Source organism: Phyllopteryx taeniolatus, chromosome 1 (genome assembly GCF_024500385.1).
Source record: "Phyllopteryx taeniolatus isolate TA_2022b chromosome 1, UOR_Ptae_1.2, whole genome shotgun sequence".
NCBI classification, from domain to species: Eukaryota; Metazoa; Chordata; class Actinopteri; order Syngnathiformes; family Syngnathidae; genus Phyllopteryx; species Phyllopteryx taeniolatus.
In genome coordinates, this window is record NC_084502.1 from 15,884,732 (window position 1) to 15,908,634 (window position 23,903).

At 44.0% G+C, this 23,903-nt stretch overlaps 1 protein-coding gene across 4 annotated transcripts in view; it reads right to left on the bottom strand.

Moving 5' to 3' along the window:
• Window positions 1–23,903, bottom strand: part of LOC133478935 (glutaminase kidney isoform, mitochondrial-like) — a 27,016-nt gene extending 3,113 nt beyond the window's left edge. The window contains exons 1-17 of one of the 4 annotated variants that reach the window (XM_061775291.1): window positions 23,535–23,903; window positions 19,319–19,409; window positions 18,562–18,680; window positions 12,470–12,599; window positions 12,317–12,396; window positions 10,703–10,866; window positions 9,425–9,483; window positions 9,058–9,090; window positions 8,297–8,355; window positions 8,160–8,226; window positions 7,548–7,598; window positions 7,295–7,471; window positions 5,439–5,570; window positions 4,143–4,235; window positions 3,948–4,009; window positions 3,765–3,841; window positions 3,626–3,689 (exon numbers count right to left, since the gene is read on the bottom strand). In XM_061775291.1, coding sequence (XP_061631275.1) covers window positions 3,626–3,689; window positions 3,765–3,841; window positions 3,948–4,009; window positions 4,143–4,235; window positions 5,439–5,570; window positions 7,295–7,471; window positions 7,548–7,598; window positions 8,160–8,226; window positions 8,297–8,355; window positions 9,058–9,090; window positions 9,425–9,483; window positions 10,703–10,866; window positions 12,317–12,396; window positions 12,470–12,599; window positions 18,562–18,680; window positions 19,319–19,409; window positions 23,535–23,743 — 1,667 coding nt within the window. In that variant the 5' untranslated portion in view covers window positions 23,744–23,903. Of the gene's footprint in view, window positions 1–3,625; window positions 3,690–3,764; window positions 3,842–3,947; window positions 4,010–4,142; window positions 4,236–5,438; window positions 5,571–7,294; window positions 7,472–7,547; window positions 7,599–8,159; window positions 8,227–8,296; window positions 8,356–9,057; window positions 9,091–9,424; window positions 9,484–10,702; window positions 10,867–12,316; window positions 12,397–12,469; window positions 12,600–18,561; window positions 18,681–19,318; window positions 19,416–19,872; window positions 20,153–23,534 lie in introns of those variants that run through there. The other 3 variants (XM_061775290.1, XM_061775296.1, XM_061775289.1) reach the window with 3 other exon arrangements.

The window sequence follows — 23,903 nt, forward strand, 5'->3', positions numbered from 1 at the left end:
AAAAAAAGCTTCAAGCTATTTAATGCCACTCCGAGTTAAATTTACTGTCAAACTATACATCAAACAGAGCGAATAACAGAAGTAGAATTTAAAACAACCACACAGCTTTGCTTTGGATAACTCCGTTTAGCTTAATGCTAGCAAACAATGTAAAACGCCACAGACGGGCTAATGAATAGCATCTATTTTAAAGTTTTGTAACGCTTTAAGCAGTGGATATGTGAACAGAAGCAACACATGAAGACATAATATAACAAATATAATTTTTTTTTAATACTCTGCGAAGAACAACTCATATTACTGACGTCTTCATGTACAATATATCCGTATTTCTGTATTATACTGATGGTGTAGTGCCACACTCGCCTGACTTTGGTGCGGGCAGCGTGGATTCAGCTCCCACTCAGTGACGGTGTGAATGTGAGCGTGAATGGTTGTCCGTGTCTATATGTGCACTGCGACTGACTGGCGACCAGTTCAGGGTATAGTCCGCCTTTCGCCTGAAGTCAGCTGGGATAGGCTTCAGCGACCCTAACCAGGATAAGCGGTGTTGAAAATGGATGGATGGATGGATTATACTGCCCCCAGATGGCCAAAGCACACACACCAAAAGGACCAGCACAATGTCCATTGAATTAAGAGGAAAAATGGTGCAAAAACGTTCCTGTTGTTTACATTTTATTAAATTATGCCATTACTGTTGTAATGGACATGCTCTCACCCGATGGCACTGTGACCGCAAAACTCCAGACCAAGCGGCATCGCTGTCGCCGGTCCCCCGCCGAGGAAGACGACCACGGAGATGCGAGATTCAATTTAGCACACCGACGCTAAATGAATTACAAGCCAGGAGCATCAAAGCTGAGACACAGACATCTTTGTTTCGAACCCAGACCAGACGCTAAATTAATTAACTTCCAGCCTGAAGAGGCTCACCAACAAAGACGTCTCCTTCCTGCTGTGTTCCGTGACATCTGCCCAACTGGGCTGGGACAATGGATGGGGCACTAGCGACACCCACTGGTGACGGAAATCCGCTGCAACCCCGGATTAACTAATCACAATCTTCACTGGATTTGAATGTGATATATTTTAAGAACCTTACATGAACGCCACTCGTGACTATTTCTGCAAATTTGAATGTCTAATGTCAAATCTGTTGTCAACTGAACCGGATGAAATGTTTCACCCCACACAACACAAATGCCACATTGCAAATATTAGTGTTCTCAACAACCAGATACAATTGAAACATTCGTTACCGGGATTAAAGAGGATGGGCGCGTGACAATGCAAAGCTGGACAATGGTCTCGTTATCTTAAATCAATAATTAATATTTTATTCCACTGGGTTTAAACCACAAAATATTCCTAAAATGGAAAAGTAACATTCAAAGGCGGTCCAGCTTCCCTTTTGGTCCCGGACGTGGTGGGAAAGGAGGGGAGAGTCTGCTGGGAATGTCTGGCAGAATCCCATGTCAGAAGGAGTTTTAACTCCCACTTCCGGCAGAACTTCACCCACGTCTCGGGGGAGGCGGGGGGACATTGAGTCCGAGTGGACCATGTTCCGCGTCTCCATTGCCGAGGCGGCTGACCGGAGCTGTGGCCGTAAGGTAGCCGGTGCCCTTCGTGAACCCATTGGTGGACACCAGCGGTGAGGGATACCGTCAAGCTGAAGGAGTCCAAGGGGCCCTTTTTGGCCTGTGGGATTCCTGAGGCAGCTGATAGGTACTGGCTGGCCAAGCGGAATGCAGCTTTGGTGGTTGCTGAGGCAAAAACTTGGACGTGGGAGGAGTTCCGTGAGGCCATGGAGAACTTCTGGTCCACCATCCTGTGTCTCAGGAGGGGGAGCAGTGCACCATCAACACTGTGTATATTGGGGATGGGGAACTGCTGACCTCGAGTCGGGATGTTGTGAGTCGGTGGGGAGAATACTTCCTTAATTCCACCGACACGCCTTCCTATGAGGAAGCAGAGTCTGGGGTCTCTGATCTCTAGGGTTGAGGTCACCTGGGTGGTTAAAAAGCTCCTTGGTGGCAAGGCCTCCGGGGTGGATGAGATTTGCCCGGAGTTCCTAAAGTCTCTGGATGTTGTGGGGCTGTCTTGGTTGACACACCTCTGCAACATCGCGTGGACATCAGGGACAGTGCCTCTGGATTGACAGACTGTGCTGGTGGTCCCCCTTTTTTAAAAGGGGGACCGGAGGGTGTGTTCCAACTACAGGGGGGCCACACTCCTCAGCCTTCCTGGTAAGGTCTATTCAGGGGTGCTGGAGAGGAGGGTCCGTCGGGAATTCGAATCTCAGATTCAGGAGGAGCAGTATGGTTTTTGTCCTGGCTGTGGGACAGTGGACCAGCTCTACACCCTCGGCAGGTCCTCGAGGGTGCATGGGAGTTCGCCCAACCAGTCTACATGTGTTTTGTGGACTTGGAGAAGGTGTTCGACCGTGTCCCTCAGAGAGTCCTGTGGGAGGTGCTTCAGGAGTATGGGGTGCCGAACCCCCTGATACGGGCCGTTCGGTCTCTGTACGACCAGTGTCAGAGTTTGGTCCGCATTGCCGGCAGTAAGTTGGACTCGTTTCCGGTGAGGGTTGGACTACGCCAAGGCTGCCCTTTGTCAAAGATTCTGTTCATAACTTTTATGGGCAGAATTTCTAGGCGCAGCAGATGCGTAGAGGGGGTTACGTTCCTACCCTCACCAAGGGTCCCGAGCTGTGGGTCGTGACCGAAAGAACAAGATCCCGGATCCAAACGGCCGAAATTAGTTTCCTCCGCAGGGTGTCCGGGCTCTCCCTTAGAGATAGGGTGAGAAGCTCGCTCATCCGCTCCTCTGCAGCGGCTTCCTTGGCGGGGGAGCTCGGGCATCTGTTTAGGATGCCACCCTGGTGACGTGTTCCGGGTACGTCCCACCGGGAGTAGACCGTGGAGACGACCCAGGACACGCTGGATAGACTATGTCTCTCGGCTGGCCTGGGAACGACTCGGGATCCCCTCGGAAGAGCTGGAGGAAGTGGCTGGGGAGAGGGAAGCTGCTGCCCCCGCGACCCGACCTCGGATAAGCGGAGGAAAATGGATGGATGGTTTTTCTTGGGAGGATAGAAAGGAATAATGGCATTTCCATTATTTCAGTGGGAAAAAATTATTTGAGATACGATTGTTTTGAGATACAAGCTTGGTCACAGAACAAATTAAACTCTTATCTTTAGACAGCACTGTATATTTAATATGACAGTAAGCCACTGGAACAGGATGCCAATTCAAACATTAAGACTGCTTAAATATAAGGGAAAAAAATGCCTTAAATAAAGATTCAATTAAAATATATTGCACTTGTCAAAAATTGGACTTTAAAAAATGTTTTAAAACAAACCATTAAATGCGTATAAATATTGTAGGCCTACTTAAATACAACTGAAAATTTACACGAAAAGTAAAAAAATATATACTGGATAAAAATTAGACTGAACAAAAATTCTCACCCTTAAAAAAAAAACAATCGTTGGTGGGGGAGAACCCCTATACACTCCCCAAGGTGATGGGGAGTGTACAGGGGGGGACTTTGCCATCTCAAAGGTGCCGCGTACTTTGTTGTACTACACTTGAAGAATCCCTGCTCTAGTAGTTACCTGTCTCTGGGGACCGGGTTGACCTTACAGGCCTCAAGCAAAAAGCGAACAACCTCAGTGTGGCCTGAAAGACAAACAAACATACACAAACACATAAACTATGAGCTGTCCAAACAGATGAAGATTTTCAGATCTTCACCTTCAGCTGCAGCCACATGCAGAGCAGTCCTCGAGTCATAATCCCTCTGCTCCATGTCCATGGAGGACAATGCAAACCTGCAGAGACAAAACACAGACTGAGAGGGATGCAAGGTGGACAACACTGAGGACACAAATATAATCCAGCTGTATTGTGTTGAAGGTTTGTGACATGATGCTGTACCTCCTCAGGGCTGACACATCTCCCGTATAAGCAGCAAACAACAGATTGATCACAGACTTCACCTGAAAGGACCCAAAGAGGCAAATTCAGCAAGCACTCAGTATCAGAAAGTTAATGAATTGGGAGATTTTCCACTAGGTGGCCGCTCAGACCACTAAGTGGACAATATGACACGTCAAACAAGTCATCACTTACCCTCTGGTCACCTCCCTCCCTGCGAGGATCCAGTTTCTTTGCAAAGTGTCTCAAATTATCATAGTTGTGAAAGTTGCAGAGGGAAACTAGATCCTGCAAGATGACAGCAACACATTTAGGTCTTTCTCACCATCTTTAGGTGTTTACATATTGCACTTAGTTTTCGCGGCACCTTCGTGGGGTATGCAGGAGGGTACAGGGACAATGGCGACAGGGCGCAAGCATGCCCATATTTGGCGGTGGTTGCAAAGCAACCGAACAGGATGCTACATGGTGCCTTTTCACACTGGTTTGGCCATGGATTATTAATGTGTATTTTTCACAGTTTTAACGGAAAGTCCTGGATACTTATAATGAAGAGGAGGGAGGAGCTGAACAGTAGCTAAAAGAAGGGTATGGGTTCATCCGATTTTAACGGGGAGGCGGGGGGTGTGGTTTAGGCTGGCCCGTGAGCTATAGCTCCACGAAGACTGCTTCAAGATGTATATTTCAGGCTGACCAGTGAGCAGTTTCTTTTGCACCCTGTCGTGGTAGGTCATCTATCTGTCTCAGAGCTCTGGACACTGGGACACCACATTAATTAATGATTCCTCCATGTTCTCCTCACTGTACAAGTCTGCCAAAATCTCTTGCTATTGTCACTCTGAAATCACTCCACCACAATCTCTCCTACAGGATGAACTAAAATGTCATCACAGCATACTCATGCAGCACATACACAATGAATGGGTTGGTTGACAGGGCACTGCGCTTTCTTTCGATTTCTCTGCCCTTGTGTCTCTATCTTTCTCTCTGTCTCTCTTTCTATCTCTGTCTTTCTCTGTCGGTCTGTCTTTTTTTCAGTCTTGTTATTTTGACATTCTCTGCCTGCCACTCTTTCGATCTCTCTCTCTCTCTGAGTGTGTCTGTCTTTGTTAATTTGTTGCTTTTTCTATATCCATCTGTCTCTCCATTTTTCTGTCTGTCTCTCTGTATGTCTTTTGTCTTTCTAAAAGCAAGTAAAGCTGATTTAAAAATATGTCTGTCTCGCATTCTCTTTCTTTCTCTGTCTGTCTTTCTCTATGTGTTGCCTCTAAATTTGTGTTGTGTCACAAGAAGAGTTAACAGATTTACTTTTGTAATGGTTTAATTAACGGCTATATTTATGTTTGTAAGATAATCTATTAGGCAATGACCTTGTACGTGTACAGTTGAAAAAATGGCTAATAAAGTTCAATTCAAACAAAAAATATCTCTGTCCGTGTCTCTTTCTCCTGCTATGACGACATGTTTAAATGACCAACGCTGAAACTTTACCGTGCAGAATTGGATTCCTCGCCCACTGTTGCCCAGCTTGTCGAGAGGAGGAGACCAACACATGATGCCCATGACATTTGGAACAACAAGCAGGATCCCGCCAGCGACGCCAGATTTAGCTGGGAGACCCACCTGAAACCAATTTGAGAACGTGAGCTGTACAACATACAGTGGGAGGTAAAAGTATGTGAACCCTTTGGAGTTTCTTAAGTTTCCGCATGAATTGGTCATAAAATATGGTCTGGTCTTCATCGAAATCACAAGAATAAACAGTGGCTGCTTAAACTAATATCACACAAACAATTATGCTCTCTTATTTATATTGAAAATAATGTAAAGATTCACAGGACAGGGAAAAGTAGTCTCTGAGAAACTCTACAATTAAGAATTGTTGACCTGAATAAAGGTTATAAAAGTATTTCTAAAAGATGATGATCATCAGTCCACGACAAACTGTCTACAAATGGAGAAAGTTCAGCACTGTTGCTTCTTTTCCAAGGGGCTACTGTCCTGTAAAGATGACTGCAAGAACAGCAAATTGTTTAATGTTTGTTTAAAACATTAAACATGAATGGGATTCATGAGAGAACACCATGGAGGAAGCTGTTGCGGTCTTAAAAAAAAACAACAACATTGCTGCACGTTTCAAATTTGCTTAAGAACACTCAGACGTTCCACAGCACTACTGGCAAAATACTCTGTAGACAGACTAAACCAAAGTTGAACTGTCTGGGAGGAAACCACAATGGAACAAAGAAAAAATTAAACACCACACCAACATCAAAACCTTATCCAAACTGTGAACCATGGTGGAGGGAACATCATGGTATGGGTGTGCGTTGTTGCCTCAGAGCCTGGTCAGCTTGCTATCATCAATGGAAAAAGGAATTCACAAGTTTATCTCGCTATTTTGCAGAAGAACAAAGTTAGAGAGAGCAGACTTCAATGGTTTGGACATGTCCAGAGGAGAGATAGTGAGTATATAGTTAGAAGGGTGATGAGGATGGAGCTGCCAGGCAAGAGAGCTAGAGGAAGACCAAAGAGGTTTGTAGATGTAGTGAGGGACAACATGAGGGCAGTTGGTGTTAGAGAGGAGGATGCAGGAGATAGGCTTATATGGAAAACAATGACACGCTTTGGTGTGACCCCTTGCAGGGCAAGCAGAAAGGGAAAGAAGTTCAAGATATTTTGCAGAACTTGAGGTCATTTGTCTAACAGTTGAAGTGCAAAAGAGGATGGGTGTTGCAACAGGACAATGATCCAGAATCAACAACAGAATTACCTCCAAAAAAGAAAGTGTGTGTTCTGGAGTGGCTCAGTCAAAGTCCTGAGCCCATCCCGAGATGTTGTGGCATGACCTCAAGGAAGCTTTTAGCAGTTTTGTAAAGTGGAATGGTACAAAATTCATCTTGATCATTTTGCACATCTGATCCGCAACTACAGGGAAGTTTGGTTGAGGTTATTGCTGCCAAAAGAGAGTCAACCAGTTGTTAAATCCAAGCGTTCGCTTACTTTTTCCTCCCTCTGTAGTGTAGCATATACAAACAAGGGCACAAGTGACAAACTCAAGGCCTGGGAACCAGATCCACCCGGCCACATCATTTTATGTGGCCATGAAAGCAAATAAGGTGTGTCTACTTCCCGCTTTTGGCTAATTTTGGCTTATTTTCATTTTGGCAGAACATCTGTATGGAACTTGCAATTTTTCTCCACTATAACCAGTTTTAGATGCACTTATTATTACCAAATCCATTCTCAACTTCAAATAAAGACAATAGCCCCTTGAAGGGGCATAACAGTGGCCCTTGATGAAAATTAGCTTGACATCCCTGCACCAGCGGGACACAGATACTTACATGAAAGGCGAACTGTCCAGAGAAATCATACATTCCACATGAGTGCATCAGGCTGAGTGTGTTGCGCACTGCCTCCGGGCTCAGTACACGCTCTCCTGTGATGGGACAGAAGCCACCGTTGGCGAGGGTTGCTGCCATTACACTGGCACTCTCACAGGTCACCTCAATGGAGCACAACTGGCAGAAAACCAATCACATTGTCAGTATCTCTGGTAGTCATTTCTCTTAAGCCGATTACCTGATCATCTTTTACCTGGAAGTAGAAGTCCAAGATGGATGTCATGTCCGTTCCTTCTGGAAAACACTGGAAGCACAAACACAGAGTTAACATGACTCAGCTCATTTTTGGAGACAGAAGGAAGTCAAGCCACATGTGGACACAATCTTCACAATCAATGAATTTTATTTTGAGAGAATTCCATGTCACTCAAGGCCCCCTGACACTTGCATGGGTGTCAAACTCAAAGCCAGAGGGCCAGATACAGCCCGCCACGCAATTTTATGTGACCCACTAACACAAATAAAATGTGTCTATTTCATGTTTGTTGGAAAATTGATTTGCTCTTTTCATTTGGGCTTAGAACGTGTGCTGAAATTGCAATTTTTACATTTTTTTTTTTACTTCAACTAGTTTTACAAGCCTTTTTCTGCAAATCCATTAACATAAATTGGACAATAGTTGTATATGCAAATAAGCGACCACACGTGGCGGAGTGAGGCTGGTTGGGGTTAGAACCGGTACAATGGAAAGGGGGCATAAGAGTGGGAATATTGTAAGGGTCTGAGAGTAATGGATCGATATGCAGGTGAAAGTACGCATGGCATTCATGTGTGACCGTCCTTCTATCTAGAAACAATAGCTGACCTTCTTTTCCTTCAGGTAGTAGCCGATGGCAAAATTTCTGTCTCCAGACTCACGCTCAGACTGGAACCTGGGATACAGCCAGCATGGATCAACTTTGTTTCATTCTCAGTTAAATATTGACACACTGTTAAACTCACGTGGCGTTGCTGAAGCCGACATACTCGTTTCCCGCCAGTTTGTTCATGAAGTTCATAACCTGCAGGGTTATCATTTAAAGTAATCATGATGTGGAAGTATAGTACAGACACCGTGACTTACCAAAGCCCCAACCTATGAGTTTTTTAAGTTGCTTGATATTGTTTTTTTTGCTTTGCGATCTAAGTAGGGGTCGGCGAAATACGGTATATTGCCTATGATGTCATCGTGAACGTTGCTTTAACGAAATTTCACATTGTCGAATATTCATATTGTCTCGAGAGGAAAACAACCAAATGGGTGGATAGAAAGAAGGAAGAGGAGAGAAAGAAGGAAGTGCATCAAAGTCCTCATTCACCGAATCAGCGGACAGGATTCATTCACATGACTCAGTGGCAAGCATTTCCCATCAAGGAAGTATGCATGAGTCTCCCGTTTTAGCGGATGATTTAATAGTGAGACGTCACTAGCCTGGAAATGGTTAGAATTTAACAAGACTGATGTCGTTCAAAATAACATTGTATGCAAGATGGGCCGAAAAACAGTCACCATGAAAAGCAGTTCAATGACAAATCTGTCGTACCACTTGCGAACAAACCTTACAAAGGAGGAATAAGTAAAAACTTTCCGCTAAACTACCGCTAAAGAAAAGGGGGATGGGTCAAGGTACCACCGTATTTCCGTTTGTTGAACAGTCAAGCAAATGTATTTTCCAATCACTAGTAGTATATGTTGTAAGACAGCTGTAGGTGGTGATACTCACATAGTCAAACTTCTCAGCATTGCTGGCTCCTTGCTGTAACACAGTCACAAATTACTTCAATCGCTTCAGTCTTATTTAAGACAAGCCACAACAATAGTAGCCTTTTCTCTCACGCTGCCAGTCACTTTTATAAAGTACTGCAGGGGGCACTCTTGAGCCTGATGTTTTAGGAGTGTGAGCAACTGAGCACACACGCGCACAATGTCCGGGTTATGCTGCTTTCCACCAAATCCCCTTTCACCATGATTATAACCTTAATCTCCCTGAGTGCACTAATCTGACATTTCTGAAAACCTGCCCAACTAACTCAATTTAAATCAACATTGGGTTAATAAATCTAGACTATTTGACTTGTCTGTTATATTACCTTGATGAGAGAGGTACAGACGATGGCGCCGGCGTTCACCATGGGGTTGTGTGGTTTGTCTGCAACATGCAGTTCAAGATCACATCTGAGAAATCACATCTCTTATAGAAATGACATTAGATTTGCAGATTTCAAAAGCAAAATAACTCCAGGTCAATATGAAAACAAATATATTGACTGCTGACTTTTTGGACCGCCAGGCTTGTTCAGATAACCAACAACACACACCGTGCAGGTACTCGGGTGAAGTCTCACGAAGGGCTACAAAATTCTAGGGAATTTTCAAATTTGAAACTTTCCATGGGAATAATGGGAATAAACCTGGAATTTACAAATTTAAAACATGGCTCTTACTTAATAGGGAACATAATATAAATATCATTGGTGAGAATATATTGAGCATAATACTGACTCAAACTAGCAGGTTTCATGTAAGTACAGTTAAATATGAAGAGCCCATTCCATGTTGAAGGTTTTGGCAAAAATTCAGAGCCTAGTCTTGAGAAGCTTGAGGGAAGATGCTGTTTGAAATGCATGATGAATTGCATTTTTGTTAATATTTGAACGATTTTGGTTGGTGTGCTGAGTAATACAGTATTTAACTCAACTTTCAAGTTTTTGTTATTCGATGAAAGAATTGATTGTTCAATAAAATATTGAAACTTAAGTTCTACTTACAAATCTGTTGAAATGCCATGCTATTTAATCGTACATTTTGTATGGATGTCTGCTCATGACAAAACATAATGTTTAAATTTATGGTTCTTATTTACAACATTTCCAATGGAAACTTAACAGAAATGTACCAGAAATTTTCGTCTCACCACACCCATACCGCTCTGATACAACCCCTCCATCCATTTTCAATAGCGCTTATCCTTATTGTGGATGAGTTGGAGGCTATCTAAGGTGACTTTTGCCCAGAGGTGGGGGTACACCCTGGAATGTTCGCCAGCCAATCGCAGGGCACATATAGAGAAACAAATATTCACAGTCACATTCACACCTATGGACAATTTTGAATCTTCAATAAAACTAACGTGCATGTTTTTGAAATGTGGGAGGAAGCCAGACTACCCGGAGAAAACCAATTTGTGCACAGGGAGCACAAGACGACAGCCCAGATTAAAGAGTACTATAAAGCGGATGTGCTAACTACTCAACCACTCTGCCGCCCCCGATGCAACCTCTCATCAATAATTCATCCTGCCTCCACGGCAACGGCCACCTCTTTCGGGCAGCCATGACAGTCAGAGGCGTGCAAGTGTGCTTCCTCACCATCCTCATTCAAGAAAAGCTTGTTGAAGCGCAGGCCGCTGGGCTCTTTGCCAATAAATCGATGCACATACTCTGTGCCGTGGTCGTGAACAGCGATGGCGTATTTCAGAGGCTTCACGCAAGACTGCAGACAGAAGGGCACCTTGGTGTCACCTACAGTGTGCCTGGAACAAAGATGCACATGTATGGTGGCACGCAGTCATAAGCAATTCTTGACACAAGGTACTGTACAGTGAACCCCTGCTATATTTCCGTTCACCTGTATTGCAGATTTTAAGCGATAAAACAGGTTTGTGGGTTTTGGAGTTGCACACCTTCAGTGTAGTACCACATTGTGTCACAACATGCAGGGCAGCACTGAGCTCTACTAGAAGACGTGCAACGTAATTAAGAGCAAGAAGAAAAGGCAGCAAAGGTCCCCAACTAAATTCCAATAATAGTCGTTCCCACTGAGCAGAGGGAATATATGCCAGTGAGTATTGTTGTATACTCTGTTTGTATGTGTTACTGCTCCATGTAAAATAGCAGTTGTTTTAAGGCTTATAATTACCATAACATCGATGCTTATTTCCATTAGCTTGTCTTTGTTGCTTCACATTATGTAAGTAATTGAATGACATTTCAATTAAACCACAACAAAACCGAGATAATTGTTTTTGACAGTAAAGAAAAAAAGATTGCTGTTAATAAATACCTGGCGTCACTCTTTTAAAGACCACAGACAAAGTCCGCAACCTTGGTGTGTTGATAGACTCCGACCTGACTTTCAACAATCATATAAAATCAATCACTACAACAGCATTCTACTAGCTGAAGAACATATCCAGAGTGAAGGTTTGCATGTGCCAAGCAGAAGGAGAGGCTCATCCCTGCTTTTATTTAAAGTAGGCTTGACTATTGTAATGGTCTTCTGACTGGACTCCCCCAAAAGAGCATTAAACAGCTGCAGCTTATTCAGAATGCTGCAGCTCGGGTTCTGACCAGAAAAAAAGAGATCCGAACATTATATTCCAATTCCTAGTCTTTACACTGGCTCCCAGTCAACTTTAGAATAGACTTTAAAGTTCTGCTACTGGTCTATAAATCACAAAATGGTTTAGGTCCTGAATACATTAAAAGACATGCTAATGGAATATAAGTCCAGTAAGGCTCTGAGATCTGCTGACTCAGATGAGATGATGAAGCACAGAGTCCGAAGCAAACATGGTGAAGCAGCTTCTAGCTGCTCTGCTGAAGGCAAATGAAATAAGTGACCAATAGAATTGAAGTCAGCCCCAAGTGTCAATGTGTTTAAGTCCAGGTCAAAAACTCTTATTTTTTTTCTCATGCTTTTTAGAACATTTCCACTTTTAAATGATCTTTCCTGCACTGTATGTTTTGAATTTTATTTGTTCTCTTTGTTTTGTAATGTTTTTAAGCTTTTCTCTTTATTTTTCAAACGGTTCTGATCATACAAAGCACATTGAGTTACCTTGTGTATGAAAGCGCTATATAAATAATTAAAATATTATTATGTATTTTCACCTATCGCAGGTGGGTCTGGAATATACATCCCCCCCCCCTACAAACTGAGGTTCACTGTACTGGGATGTACATTACAAAGTGAAGTTATACCTCTGACCATCCACAGTGCACAAGGAGACGGCCCACAAGTCTGGGCTGAAGCGAGCCAGCTGGGGAATGTAGTCAGCCACCTGTAGGAAAATTTCTTTATAACAAATTCTACTGACTCCACCTAGCCAGTCCGGTTTTTGTATTGTCACTCACCTGCCCTCCGGACATGTTCTTTGCATTGTCGTAGAGCTCGTCAATGTGGTGGCAAAACGGTTGGAAGTCCGGGATGACAAATTTCTTTCGAAAGGCTTGAGTTAGCAACACAATGTTGCTCTGCACGCATCTGCACACAAAAGAAAACGTACTGTATTGAAGGAGGCATAGTATGCATTTTTTACTCACAATTTAAAACAGTTCCCATGTGTCTTATTCCCATGTCTGTGAGATGCTTTCCTCAAGAGGATCATCAAAGTTAAATTAGTCCAATTTACCTCCTTTTCTATTATCAGGCTAACACAGAGTACAGCTTTCATAACCATGATGACTAGGGGCCGAGCTAGGCCGCAGTTATTTGTTGATCCCGAACCTAAAAAAACAAAACAAAGGGGAACTGCAAATTGTTTTGCATCTTCTGTCTTCTCTACTTCATAACCAATACACCAAATTTCACTGTCAATTAGTGTGAGGCTATATGTAAGTGGCACAATCAGCAGACACATCACCAAACCCCAATACCAACATTTGACTTCCATGCAGGAGGCTTGGGTTCAGTTCCCACTCAGCAACGGTGTGAATGTGCCCTGTGATTGACTGGCGAGCAATCCATGTGTAGTCTGTCTTTCACCCTAAATCAGATGCAACCAGAATAGGTAGCATAGGGCTGGATGGCTGGGTTAACAATGAATATTTAAATATTGAGTGAAATGTACAGTGGGAACCCCTAAGTTGAACGTGGTAGTCATTGAGCAAAATTTTTAACAAATCCTGTGATACTTCTGAACAGTGAATTAAGTCCATAAGTGTGTCTTCTGTGGGGTTTTTTGTCACCATCCAACTCCCGTCATCAAATTTTAGGGTGACTACATAATTAATTGCATTTATATTTTAATATTAAAAAAAACAACAACATCAGAGGTTGACCAGCATCTTAAAATAGATTACAGTGAACCACCGCTATATCGCAGCCCATCTTTTCCGCAACAGTTATATCGTGGATTTTTAAGATTGATTGCTTTTTATGGATTTTTACAGTAGAGTACCTAAATTGAGACTTGCGTTCAGCATAATACCACGTTGTGCCACAACATGCAGGGCCATGCTGAGGTCTACTGGAAGGGATGCAGTGCAATTAAGAGCAAGAAGACGATGCAGAGAAGGTCCCCAACTAAACTCCAGTGATAGTCATTGTTACCCCAGAGGAGTGACTATATACCCACGAGTATTTTAGTACTGTATGGTCTGGTTGAAAATGTTGATGTTTAAATATAGACTTCACTGTATTTATGTTTTTCTTGTATGTGATGCTGCTCCAAATGTGTTCAAGTGGCAGTTTTTGAAGATTTATAATTACCCTAAAACCAATGCAAATTTCCGCAAGCCCGTCGATTCAGTTTTTCCATTATATGTTTGCATTAAACTAGCCATTTTTTGTTATTATTTGGTTTGGTTAAACATGTTCGTGTTTAAATATACAAAGCTTAATTTGCGTTTGTCAGATTTACAGTAAACTTTAACTGGGAGTGACAAATAAACAGCTTTGAAAAAAGCATCTCCTCCTTGAGCCGTCACCTTATCTTGGTGGAGGGGTTTGTGTGTCCCAATGATCCTAGGAGCTAAGTTGTCTGGGGCTTTATGCCCCTGGCAGGGTCACCCATGGCAAACAGGTCCTAGGTGAGGGACCAGACAAAGCACGGCTCAAAGACCCCTTATGATGATGACAAAAAATGGACTCAGGTTTCCCTTGCCCGGACACGGGTCACCGGGGACCCCCTCTGGAGCCAGGCCTGGAGGTGGGGCTCGAAGGCGAGCGCCTGGTGGCCGGGCCTGCACCCACGGGGCCCGGCCGGGCACAGCCCGAAAGGGTAACGTGGGTCCCCCTTCCCATGTGCTCACCACCTGTGGGAGGGGCCATAGGGGTCGGGTGCCGTGCGAGCTGGGCGGTGGCCGAAGGCGGGGACCTTGGCGATCCAATCCCCGGCGACAGACGCTGGCTCTAGGGACGTGGAATGTCACCTCTCTGGCAGGGAAGGAGTCCGAGCTGGTGTGTGAGGTCGAGAAATTCAGACTAGATATAGTCGGACTCGCCTCCACGCACAGCTTGGGCTCTGGTACCAGTCCTCTCGAGAGGGGTTGGACTCTCTTCCACTCTGGAGTTGCCCACGGTGAGAGGCGCCGAGCAGGTGTGGGTATACTTATTGCTCTCCGGCTTGGCGCCTGTACGTTGGGGTTCACCCCGGTGGACGAGAGGGTAGCTTCCATCCGCCTTCGGGTAGGGGGACGGGTCCTGACTGTTGTTTGTGCCTATGCACCAAACAGCAGTTCAGAGTACCCACCCTTTTTGGAGTCCTTGGAGGGGTGCTGGAGAGCGCTCCCGCTGGGGAGTCCAACGTTCTGCTGGGGGACTTCATTGCTCACGTGGGCAATGACAGTGAGACCTGGAAGGGCGTGATTGGGAGGAACGGCCCCCCCGATCAGAACCCGAGCGGTATTCTGTTATTGGACTTCGGTGCTCATCACAGATTGTCCATAACGAACACAATGTTCAAGCATTAGGGTGTCCACACATGCACTTGGCACCAGGATACCCTCGTCGCAGTTTGATGATCGACTTTGTGGTCGTGTCATCGGACTTGCGGCCGCATGTCTTGGACACTCAGGTGAAGAGAGGGGCAGAGCTGTCAACTGATCACCACCTGGTGGTGAGTTGGCTCCGATGGTGGGGGAAGATGCCAGTCCGACGTGGCAGGCCCAAATGCATTGTGAGGGTCTTCATAACTTTTATGGACAGAATTTCTAGGCGCAGCAGAGGCGTAGAGGGGGCCCAGTTTGGTGGCCTCAGTATTGCATCACTGCTTTTTGCAGATGATCTGGTTCTGTTGGCTTCATCAAGCCGTGACCTCCAACTCTCACTGGAGCAGTTCACAGCGGAGTGTGAAGCGGCTGGGATGAGAATCAGCAGCTCCAAATCTGAGACCATGGTCCTCAGTCGGAAAAGGGTGGCGTGCCATCTCCAGGTCGGGGATGAGATCCTGCCCCAAGTGGAGCATCTTGGGGTCAAGCATCTTGGGGTCTTGTTCACGAGTGAGGGAAGAATGGAACGGGAGATCGACAGGCGGATCGGTGCAGCGTCTGCAGTGATGCGGACTTTGTATCGATCCGTTGTGGTAAAGAAGGAGCTAAGCCGAAGGGCAAGCTCTCGATTTACAGGTTGATCTACGTTCCTTTGACACCGATTCTGTTCATAACTTTTATGGACAGAATTTCTAGGCACAGCCGAGGCGTAGAGGGGGTCCGGTTTGGTGGCCTCATCTCTGATTTTTGCCGATGATTTAGTTCTGTTAGCTTCATCAAGCCGTGATCTCTAACTTTCACTGGAGCAGTTTCCTGCCGAGTGTGAAGCAGTTGGGATGAAAATCAGCGCCTCCAAATCTGAGACCATGGTCCTCAGTCGGGGTGCATCAGGATGGAGTGCCTTCTCCAGGTTGCAGTTGAGATCCTGGCCCAAGCGGAAAAGTTCAAGTATCTCGGGGTCTTGTTCATGAGTGAGGGAAAAATGGAACGGGAGATCGACAGGCGCATCGGTGGAGCGTCTACAGTGATACAGACTTTGTATCGGTCTGTTGTGGTGAAGGAGCTAAGCCGAAAGGTGAAGCTATCAATTTACCGGTCGATTTACGTTCCTACCCTCACCTATGGTCACAAGCTGTGGGTCGTGACCGAAAGAACAAGATCCCGAAATGAGTTTCCTCCGCATGGTGTCTGGCCTCTCCCTTAGAGATAGGGTGAGAAGCTCGGTCATCCGGGAGGATCTCAGAGTAGAGCCGCTGCTCCTCCACATCAAGAGGAGCCAGATGAGGTGGCTGGGGCATCTGATTCGGATGCCTCCCGGACGCCTCCCTGGTGAGGTGTTCCGGGCATGTCCCACCGGGAGGAGACCCCGGGACGACCCAGGACACGCTGGAGAGACTACATACTTCGGCTGGCCTGGGAACACCTCGGGATCACCCCGGAAGAGCTGGATGAAGTGGCTGGGGAGAGGGAAGTCTGGGCGTCCCTGCTAAAGCTACTGTCCCCGCGACCCGACCTCGGATAAGCGGTAGAAAATGGATGGATGGATGGATGTAAAAAAGCATGGCTTGTTACGGCATGACTCAGGGGGGTGTCTCTCGACCTGAAGGTTGTGGGTTCAATCCTGAGCCCGTGATCACGTCAAAGTGTCTTTGAGCAATATAATTAACCCCTAGTTCCTCCTGAGGCTGTGTCACCAGTAGGTAAATGAGGAGACAGTGTTAAAGAAGGTAGAAAAGCACAATAAATTGAAAGCCCATTTACCACACTTTACCTTTTGCTTGTTTCACCAAAGTAATGTTATACGATAGTCTCCCATTTCTTGAAAGGGAGAGAGTAACAAGGGGCACTAAGTAATATTTTAAAAAGTGTGTTTTATTAAGACTAAATATGTTATAAAGCACATTTTTGTTATGGTCACTCTATCACGTTTTTCACCTCTGGGTGGGTCTGGAATGTATCCCCTCCAGTAAACTGTAAGCCCACTGTATTAAGACTTCATCAAATAATTCGAATTTTTCCTTTGGTCCAAGTTGTTTCAGCCATTAAAAACAAGGCAATGGTGTGGAAGTGTCTGGGCTAACAGAGATTTGTGTCTCAGCTATCTCTCTGGCATCACTAGCTGTAATCCCAGTAGCGTGGGATCCCTGTGGGGAAAACACACGCTACATTCTACCCACTGCTCACGTGCCTCTTGCATGTGCTCTATAAATAAGCTCCGGAAAACGACACGGTGGATCAGGGCCACGAGCCATCATACTGTACATGCCCTGCATCTGCAAGTCAACATAGTCTGTCGGGCATCGTTGTCATAATTTGTACCAAACCTGCTTTGCCTATGTGCATAGTGGAAATTTCAACCACTTGACACCAACCAAGTCACCCCAGCAGATATTTTTTACATTTGGAGAACAATGCAGAATTTTCTGTACTGAATTGGCTGTTTGCATTTGCATCCTGACCTTGAGTGTCAGATTATTCATCTCACATTTTCCCACGTTTGAGAGATTTTGTTATGGTCCAATGAATCCAAGGTTTAACTTTTTGGCCATAATTCCAAAAAGGTATGTTTGACGCAAACACAACATTGCTCATCACCAAAACAACACAAATACCAGCAGTGAAGCATGGTGGTGGCAGCATCATCTTGCTTTTTCTTCAGCTGGAACTGGGGCCTTAGTCAAGGTGGAGGGAATTATGAATAGTTCCAAATAGCAGTCAGTGTTAGCACAAAACCTACAGGGTTCTGCTAGTAAGGAAAAGCATACTAAAACATCTGAACTTTATTCAGGGTTAATCAGAGGGTTTATGCTGACTCCCATTTAACATGAGTTTGAATGTTATTGGTTAAAACAGCCCCCTGCTAGTTATAAGAGGGTGTGCATACTTGCAACTATATTATGTCAGTTGTTTATTTTTACTTCCCCTCTCGAAAAGATTAAACTTGATTGAGTGACTGATTTACAGTGCTGTGAAATCCTTCTCAAATACATTTACTCTTTTTTGCATAGTTTCCCCACTTTAATATTTAATATCATGAAACAAATGTAAATATCAGACAAAAATAACCCAAGTAAACAGTAAGCGCTGTTTTTAAAAGGTGATTTTATTAATTATGGCAAAAAGATTATTCAAGGCTACCTGGGTCTGTGTGAAAAAGTAATGACCGCCGTTTTTAAATCATGAATTAAGTGTGGCTAATAAAATTTTTTGGTTAATTTTCACTGACCACATTCAATCCTGATTACCTGCGGACCTGTTCATTCAAGAAATCAGTTGAAAAGAACTTGTTTGGCAAAATAAAGTCGCCCAAAAGATCTAAAACAGCTGCTAAAAAAATGCCACGATCCAAAGAAATTAAAGAACAGATGAAAAATAATTGACATCTATCAGTCTGGAAAGGGTTAAAAAGCCATTTCGTAAGCTTTAGGTTCCAGCGAACCACGGTGAGAGCCATAATCTTCAAATGGAGAAAACACAGAACTTTAAAAAACAGTTGTTGTTATTCAAACACGTACTTCTTGAAGAGGTGTCTATCCAGGGCACCGTCTGATGTCGTTTTCACGGTCACCTTCAACATCTCCATACATTCTTTCAGACGGGGGTCTCCTGTGCGCAGCCCTGTGGTTTTGAGAGCCTGAGGATGGAGGAGAGGATGGTTGGGTGGATAATTAATAATTAGTAAGTTTTAAAAAATACAAACAATTTTAAAAATCAACAAAAACAATGACGAGCACTTTTCTTAGTAAGGACTATTGGTTTTAAAGGTGAGGAACATTTCTGGTAAATGTATGTATTGCCTCTTGAGTAGTTTTAAAGTACTTTATTGGAAAATCAATTATTTCATTGAACAAAAACACGAATGTTGACTTAAATATTTCTCAACCTCCTGACACAACCCATTAAAAAATAAACAAAACTGTGGCCCCCATCCCCAAAAACCCACAGAATGTAAAATAAAAAGCTCTTTTCCCTTCAAAGAAGTCCCATTTAACATGCAGATGAATAATCATCCTTCTTCAGTCTTCTGAAGCCGAGCCGCTGCATTTTTTTGTAAACACTTTCAGGAAATGGGTTCCTTATATTCATCTGCACTTGCATGCAATCTGCTTGTTTCAGTCAGGATTATGCTAAATACTCCCCCAACTATATTTAAATTAACCTATTACGAGCCAACCATCAATTTTGTAAATTCCTAGTTTATTCCCATGAATTCCCATTGAAAGTTTCAAACGTTGAAAATTCCCAGAATTTTGCAACCTAATAAGAACTCACTGTGGTGAATTTGTGTGCTGGGATCTTTTCTTGGCCTTCAGCTATGGTGTAGAAGAGCAGGTCCTCCAGGCTAGGTAGAATACCTGCCTTCCTTCTCCTGCATGAGACAGACAAACAGACAGACAGACAGGTGAGATGAGACTTGAGTAATAAGAATATCCCAAACTCACTGTGCTGTGATATATCACAAGCTCAACTGAGTTGAGTAACTTAGTGCATTTGCACCAATGTGTCCTTGATAGACTACCAGCCAGGGAGTGTCAGTGATTCTCATCGTGTTACACAGTTTTCCGATCAATTGCAAGCAGAGTCTGTGTCAGTGCAGCAGTTGCTGTTGGGACATGATACTTGAAGGTCAAATCCAAGCAACACGCAATAGTGGATGAGATAGTGAATGTGAAATGTTCCCAGAGAGATGAAAGAATGCACCTAGGTCTGGACCTGGCTGGTACTTGCAGCATCAAAGAGAGTTAGTTAGGTTAGGAGGGCATGGGGACACCCAGCTATGAATTAAATCAACATTTGATTGGATTTGCACAAAGCTGTCTGCTCACAGGCTGCTGGAGTGCAATATGGGAGACAGGCCAGCGTGCTGGGAGAAGCAAAGCTGGTTGGACCTTTGAAACCGAGACGTTTTTTCCCTCTCAAGGGAAGATGATGAAAAAGGATTGGAGAGGATGGGAGACTGGAAGTAGCCGATGGTTACGGTGGATGAGGCGGAGGAGCAAAGCAGCTGCTGAAAGGATATGGTCTTATTTAAAGGAAGCATAGGTGAGGGTGGGGGCTTCTTCTACTGATGGAAAACATGAAAAGTCAAATTAAAGTAGAAAGATACTTACAAAGCAACGCAAGCAGATCAACATAGGGAAGAAAATGTGCAGAGAAAATAGTCATGAATTTGTGACAATGGACCATACAACAGGTATAGAAATCTATGTAGTGTAAAGGACTGAACATTTTTTAGGCCACCTATAGCTTTGTTGTTGTTTAAGTATCTTTTTAACAGCAGTCATGAAACACTACAACAGACAATCAAATGACAGACATTTTTACAAAACTTTGCAGAGGTGCTGTGTGTGTATATACTAAGACAGGGACTTTAGATTCTGTGAGAATCTGCAAGTACAGCAATGCATTTACAGTCGTGCCTTGACATATGAATTCAATTTGCTCCCTGACCATGCTTGTAACTGAAAACACTCTTATATCAAATCATCTTTCCCCATTGAAATGAATGGAAATTCCATGAATTCCATCCAGCCTCGCCGCCCCCCAAAAAAACACTTAATTTTTACAATGTGTTTTTCATAAGACAAATAGCACTCTATGATATTGTACTTTATAATAACATAATAATGAACATAATTAAAGAGAATGTAAAGAATTCAACAATTTATATCAAAATTCATTGGCCTTGGCAAAGTTGGCAAACTGGGGCCAGTTTATTACATGTGAATGTATATGGACACGGTCACAACTAAGTGATGCAGTAACTTGCTGTAATATTAGTCGTTTTCAGAGAACAAACTTTATGCCTGCGAGTATTATGTTTAGTCTTGTACCTAAAAATACATAACATACTGCACAAACATAACATGAACAAAACATCTGTTTGTTTCTGTCTGACAAGACATAAAAAAAAAACTTGCTTCCTTAATGAGGGTGGTGTTACAGTTAAAGGTGGAACATCTGCAAAATCTGGAGCAGTCAGACTCATTAGAACTTGCCTCTGTTTTACAGCTCAGTTGCTTTAAATCTAAATCCAAGTAATAGACACTGTACTGGTGTTCAGATCATTGATCATTGCATTGGGTGCCTCCTGAAAACAGACAGTTGATGCAGGTCACGATATGAAGCTGCCAGGACACCTAACAGAGGGTTATAGCCCACTTGTGAAATTGCCGTCTTCTGGGGTAGTGATACCTTAACTTGTGAGTTCAAATTGTTTTGGTTAGTACAGTTTAGCTGTCTTCTCCTTGCAAGTGTTTTCATTTTGTATTTACGTGTTGGACTGTTTGTCCTGTTAAATAAATGGCAGAAAGTGCATCGGTGACTGTTACTCTCGCTTTTTCTCCACTTCACTCGAATGGCGGCGTATCTGAAATTTGCTCGTAATTAAAACGTTGGGTTGTAACACAAGGCAAAAGACAAATAAATAAATCTACCAATTGACAGCTCTGTAACTCGTAAAACTAGGAAATTGGAGCATTCATTAGCTAAGGCACAACTGTAGTGTGAAAGTCATACAGTGACAGAACAACACAAGCATGTAGTTGGACTGTGAAGTTTAACATTGAAAGAAAATGTTGCCATCACATGGAGCTCAGACTCGCCCTTTAAATCCATCCATCCATTTTCTGAGCCGCTTCTCCTCACCAGGGTCGCGGGCGTGCTAGAGCCTATCCCAGCTATCATCGGGCAGGAGGCGGGGTACACCCTGAACTGGTTGCCAGCCAATCGCAGGGCACATACAAACAAACAACCATTCACACTCACATTCACACCTACGGGCAATTTAGAGTCTCCAATTCATGGATGTTTTTGGGATGTGGGAGGAAACCGGAGTGCCCGGAGAAAACCCACGCAGGCACGGGGAGAACATGCAAACTCCACACAGGCGGGGCCGGGGATTGAACCCCGGTCCTCAGAACTGTGAGGCTGACGCTCTAACCAGTCGGCCACCATGTCGCCCCATTCAATCCCCATTTGCTATTTGTATTGACAGCAACATATGACTTCCAAATCATTACTCCTTGTACTATTCCGAAATAATAGTCCAAATGAAATTTGTGTTTTGGTTGTTGCGTCTCCCTTGGGAAAACAAGGATTTAATTACAGTGGCACCTTAATTTAACATACTGAATGATGGTGTCCAGTTGGTACGCAACATGCCCCATTGCACCAGACAGAGTCCATTAGTTCCACAATTGGCCGGTGTTTACTTGCCCAATGAACAGGCATCCATCCATCCATCCATTTTCAACACCGCTCATCCTGGTTAGGGTCATGGGGCACTGGACCCTAACCCAGCTGACTTCGGGTGAAAGGCAAACTACACCTGAACTGTTCGCCAGTCAGTCGCAGGGTACATATAGACACGGACAACCATTCGCACTCACATTCACACCGTCACTGAGTGCCAATGAACAGACAGAGAAAAGCTGTGTTTGTCGCGCTATAACACCAAGGCTAACAGAAATGCCAAGGTGGCGGCCATGTTGGGGAGGTCGGTGTTCCAATCAAAGGCAAACCACGGACATTGAAATTAAGTAATAGCTCAAAAGGGGGCGTGTTGTATCTACCTATTCATATCTTTGGTGGACCCCCAGGTGTTGCGCATAAGCCTAAATGCATGAAAGTGTGTTAAAGTAGGGACCTGAAGGAAGCTGTTTACAGGTGGTAATGTGCAACGGCACATTCACGACAGTATTCGACCATCACAGCAATGTTTAAAGCTAAGTTTGGATAAACTTTTCAAACATTTTCATGCTTTTTTTAAATATGTATGTACAAAGTTTTGTTTGTTTGTTTGTTTTTTACTGTACTTGGTGTTTTTAGACCACAAAGAAAAGGGCTTAAAATAAATGGACAACCGGCTTTGACGAACGACCACTACCCCATTATTCTGTTACATCGAGGTTCCAATCCACTGTAGGTCCTTACTGTATGTTTATATAAAGTATAATATTATAGGGTGCTATTTTTCTAATTGAAAACCCCATTACAAACATTTTTGTTGAGTTGTTTTGGGGGGGGGGCTGGAATGGATTAATGGCATTTCCCTTCATTGCAATAGGGAAAGATTATTTGAAATGCGAGTGTTTTGGGTTACAAGCGTGGTAGCGGAATGATTAAACTATTATCTCAAGGCACCACTGTACTCAAGTAAAGCACAAATACCCCCCCCCCCAAAAAAAAATTACTTAAGTACAATAACGTACTTGTACTTGGTTATTTTTCCAACCACTGCTCCAGCAGTACAGTCTCAAGCTACTGTACTACTCGCTAACAACTAGCTTCCTAAACATTTCGAGAGGCCTTGCTAATGTTATTTATTGTAGAACACAAATTTGTGTGCTAACTAACCCTCCCTTGACAAACCCACGTTATTACAATCGTAATTCGGAGTTTCAGTAAATTACATGAAATCGTGTCTTTCCCATTACTGAACTTGGCTATAGCTGGCTAACATCCGAAGCTTATCGCTTTTACTCACTTCTCCGTTGAAGAATCTTTTGCGGCCTCATTGTGTCCATCTCCTTTGGAACAAAAGCGTCTGGCGTTGTGCTGCTCAGCTGTCCCCGTGGCCGGAGAGCGGCTCCAGTAGCCGGCTGCAGGTGATGCGTGGACTCCGCCTGCCAAATGTCGTTTCAGCTGCCTCTGAAATATCTCCTTGAGCAGTGCCGTTGGCCGTAAATGGAACATTTCAATCCCGTCGACAAAGAGTAAACTTGACGGGGAGAGAATCCAGCAACAAATTGAATGATCCCGAGCAGTGGAGTGCGTTTCTCACTGGAATAAAGTCAAGGAGTAACTGAGTAACGGGGCCCCGTGAGTGGACAACGACCAGCTGTCCTCGCGATAG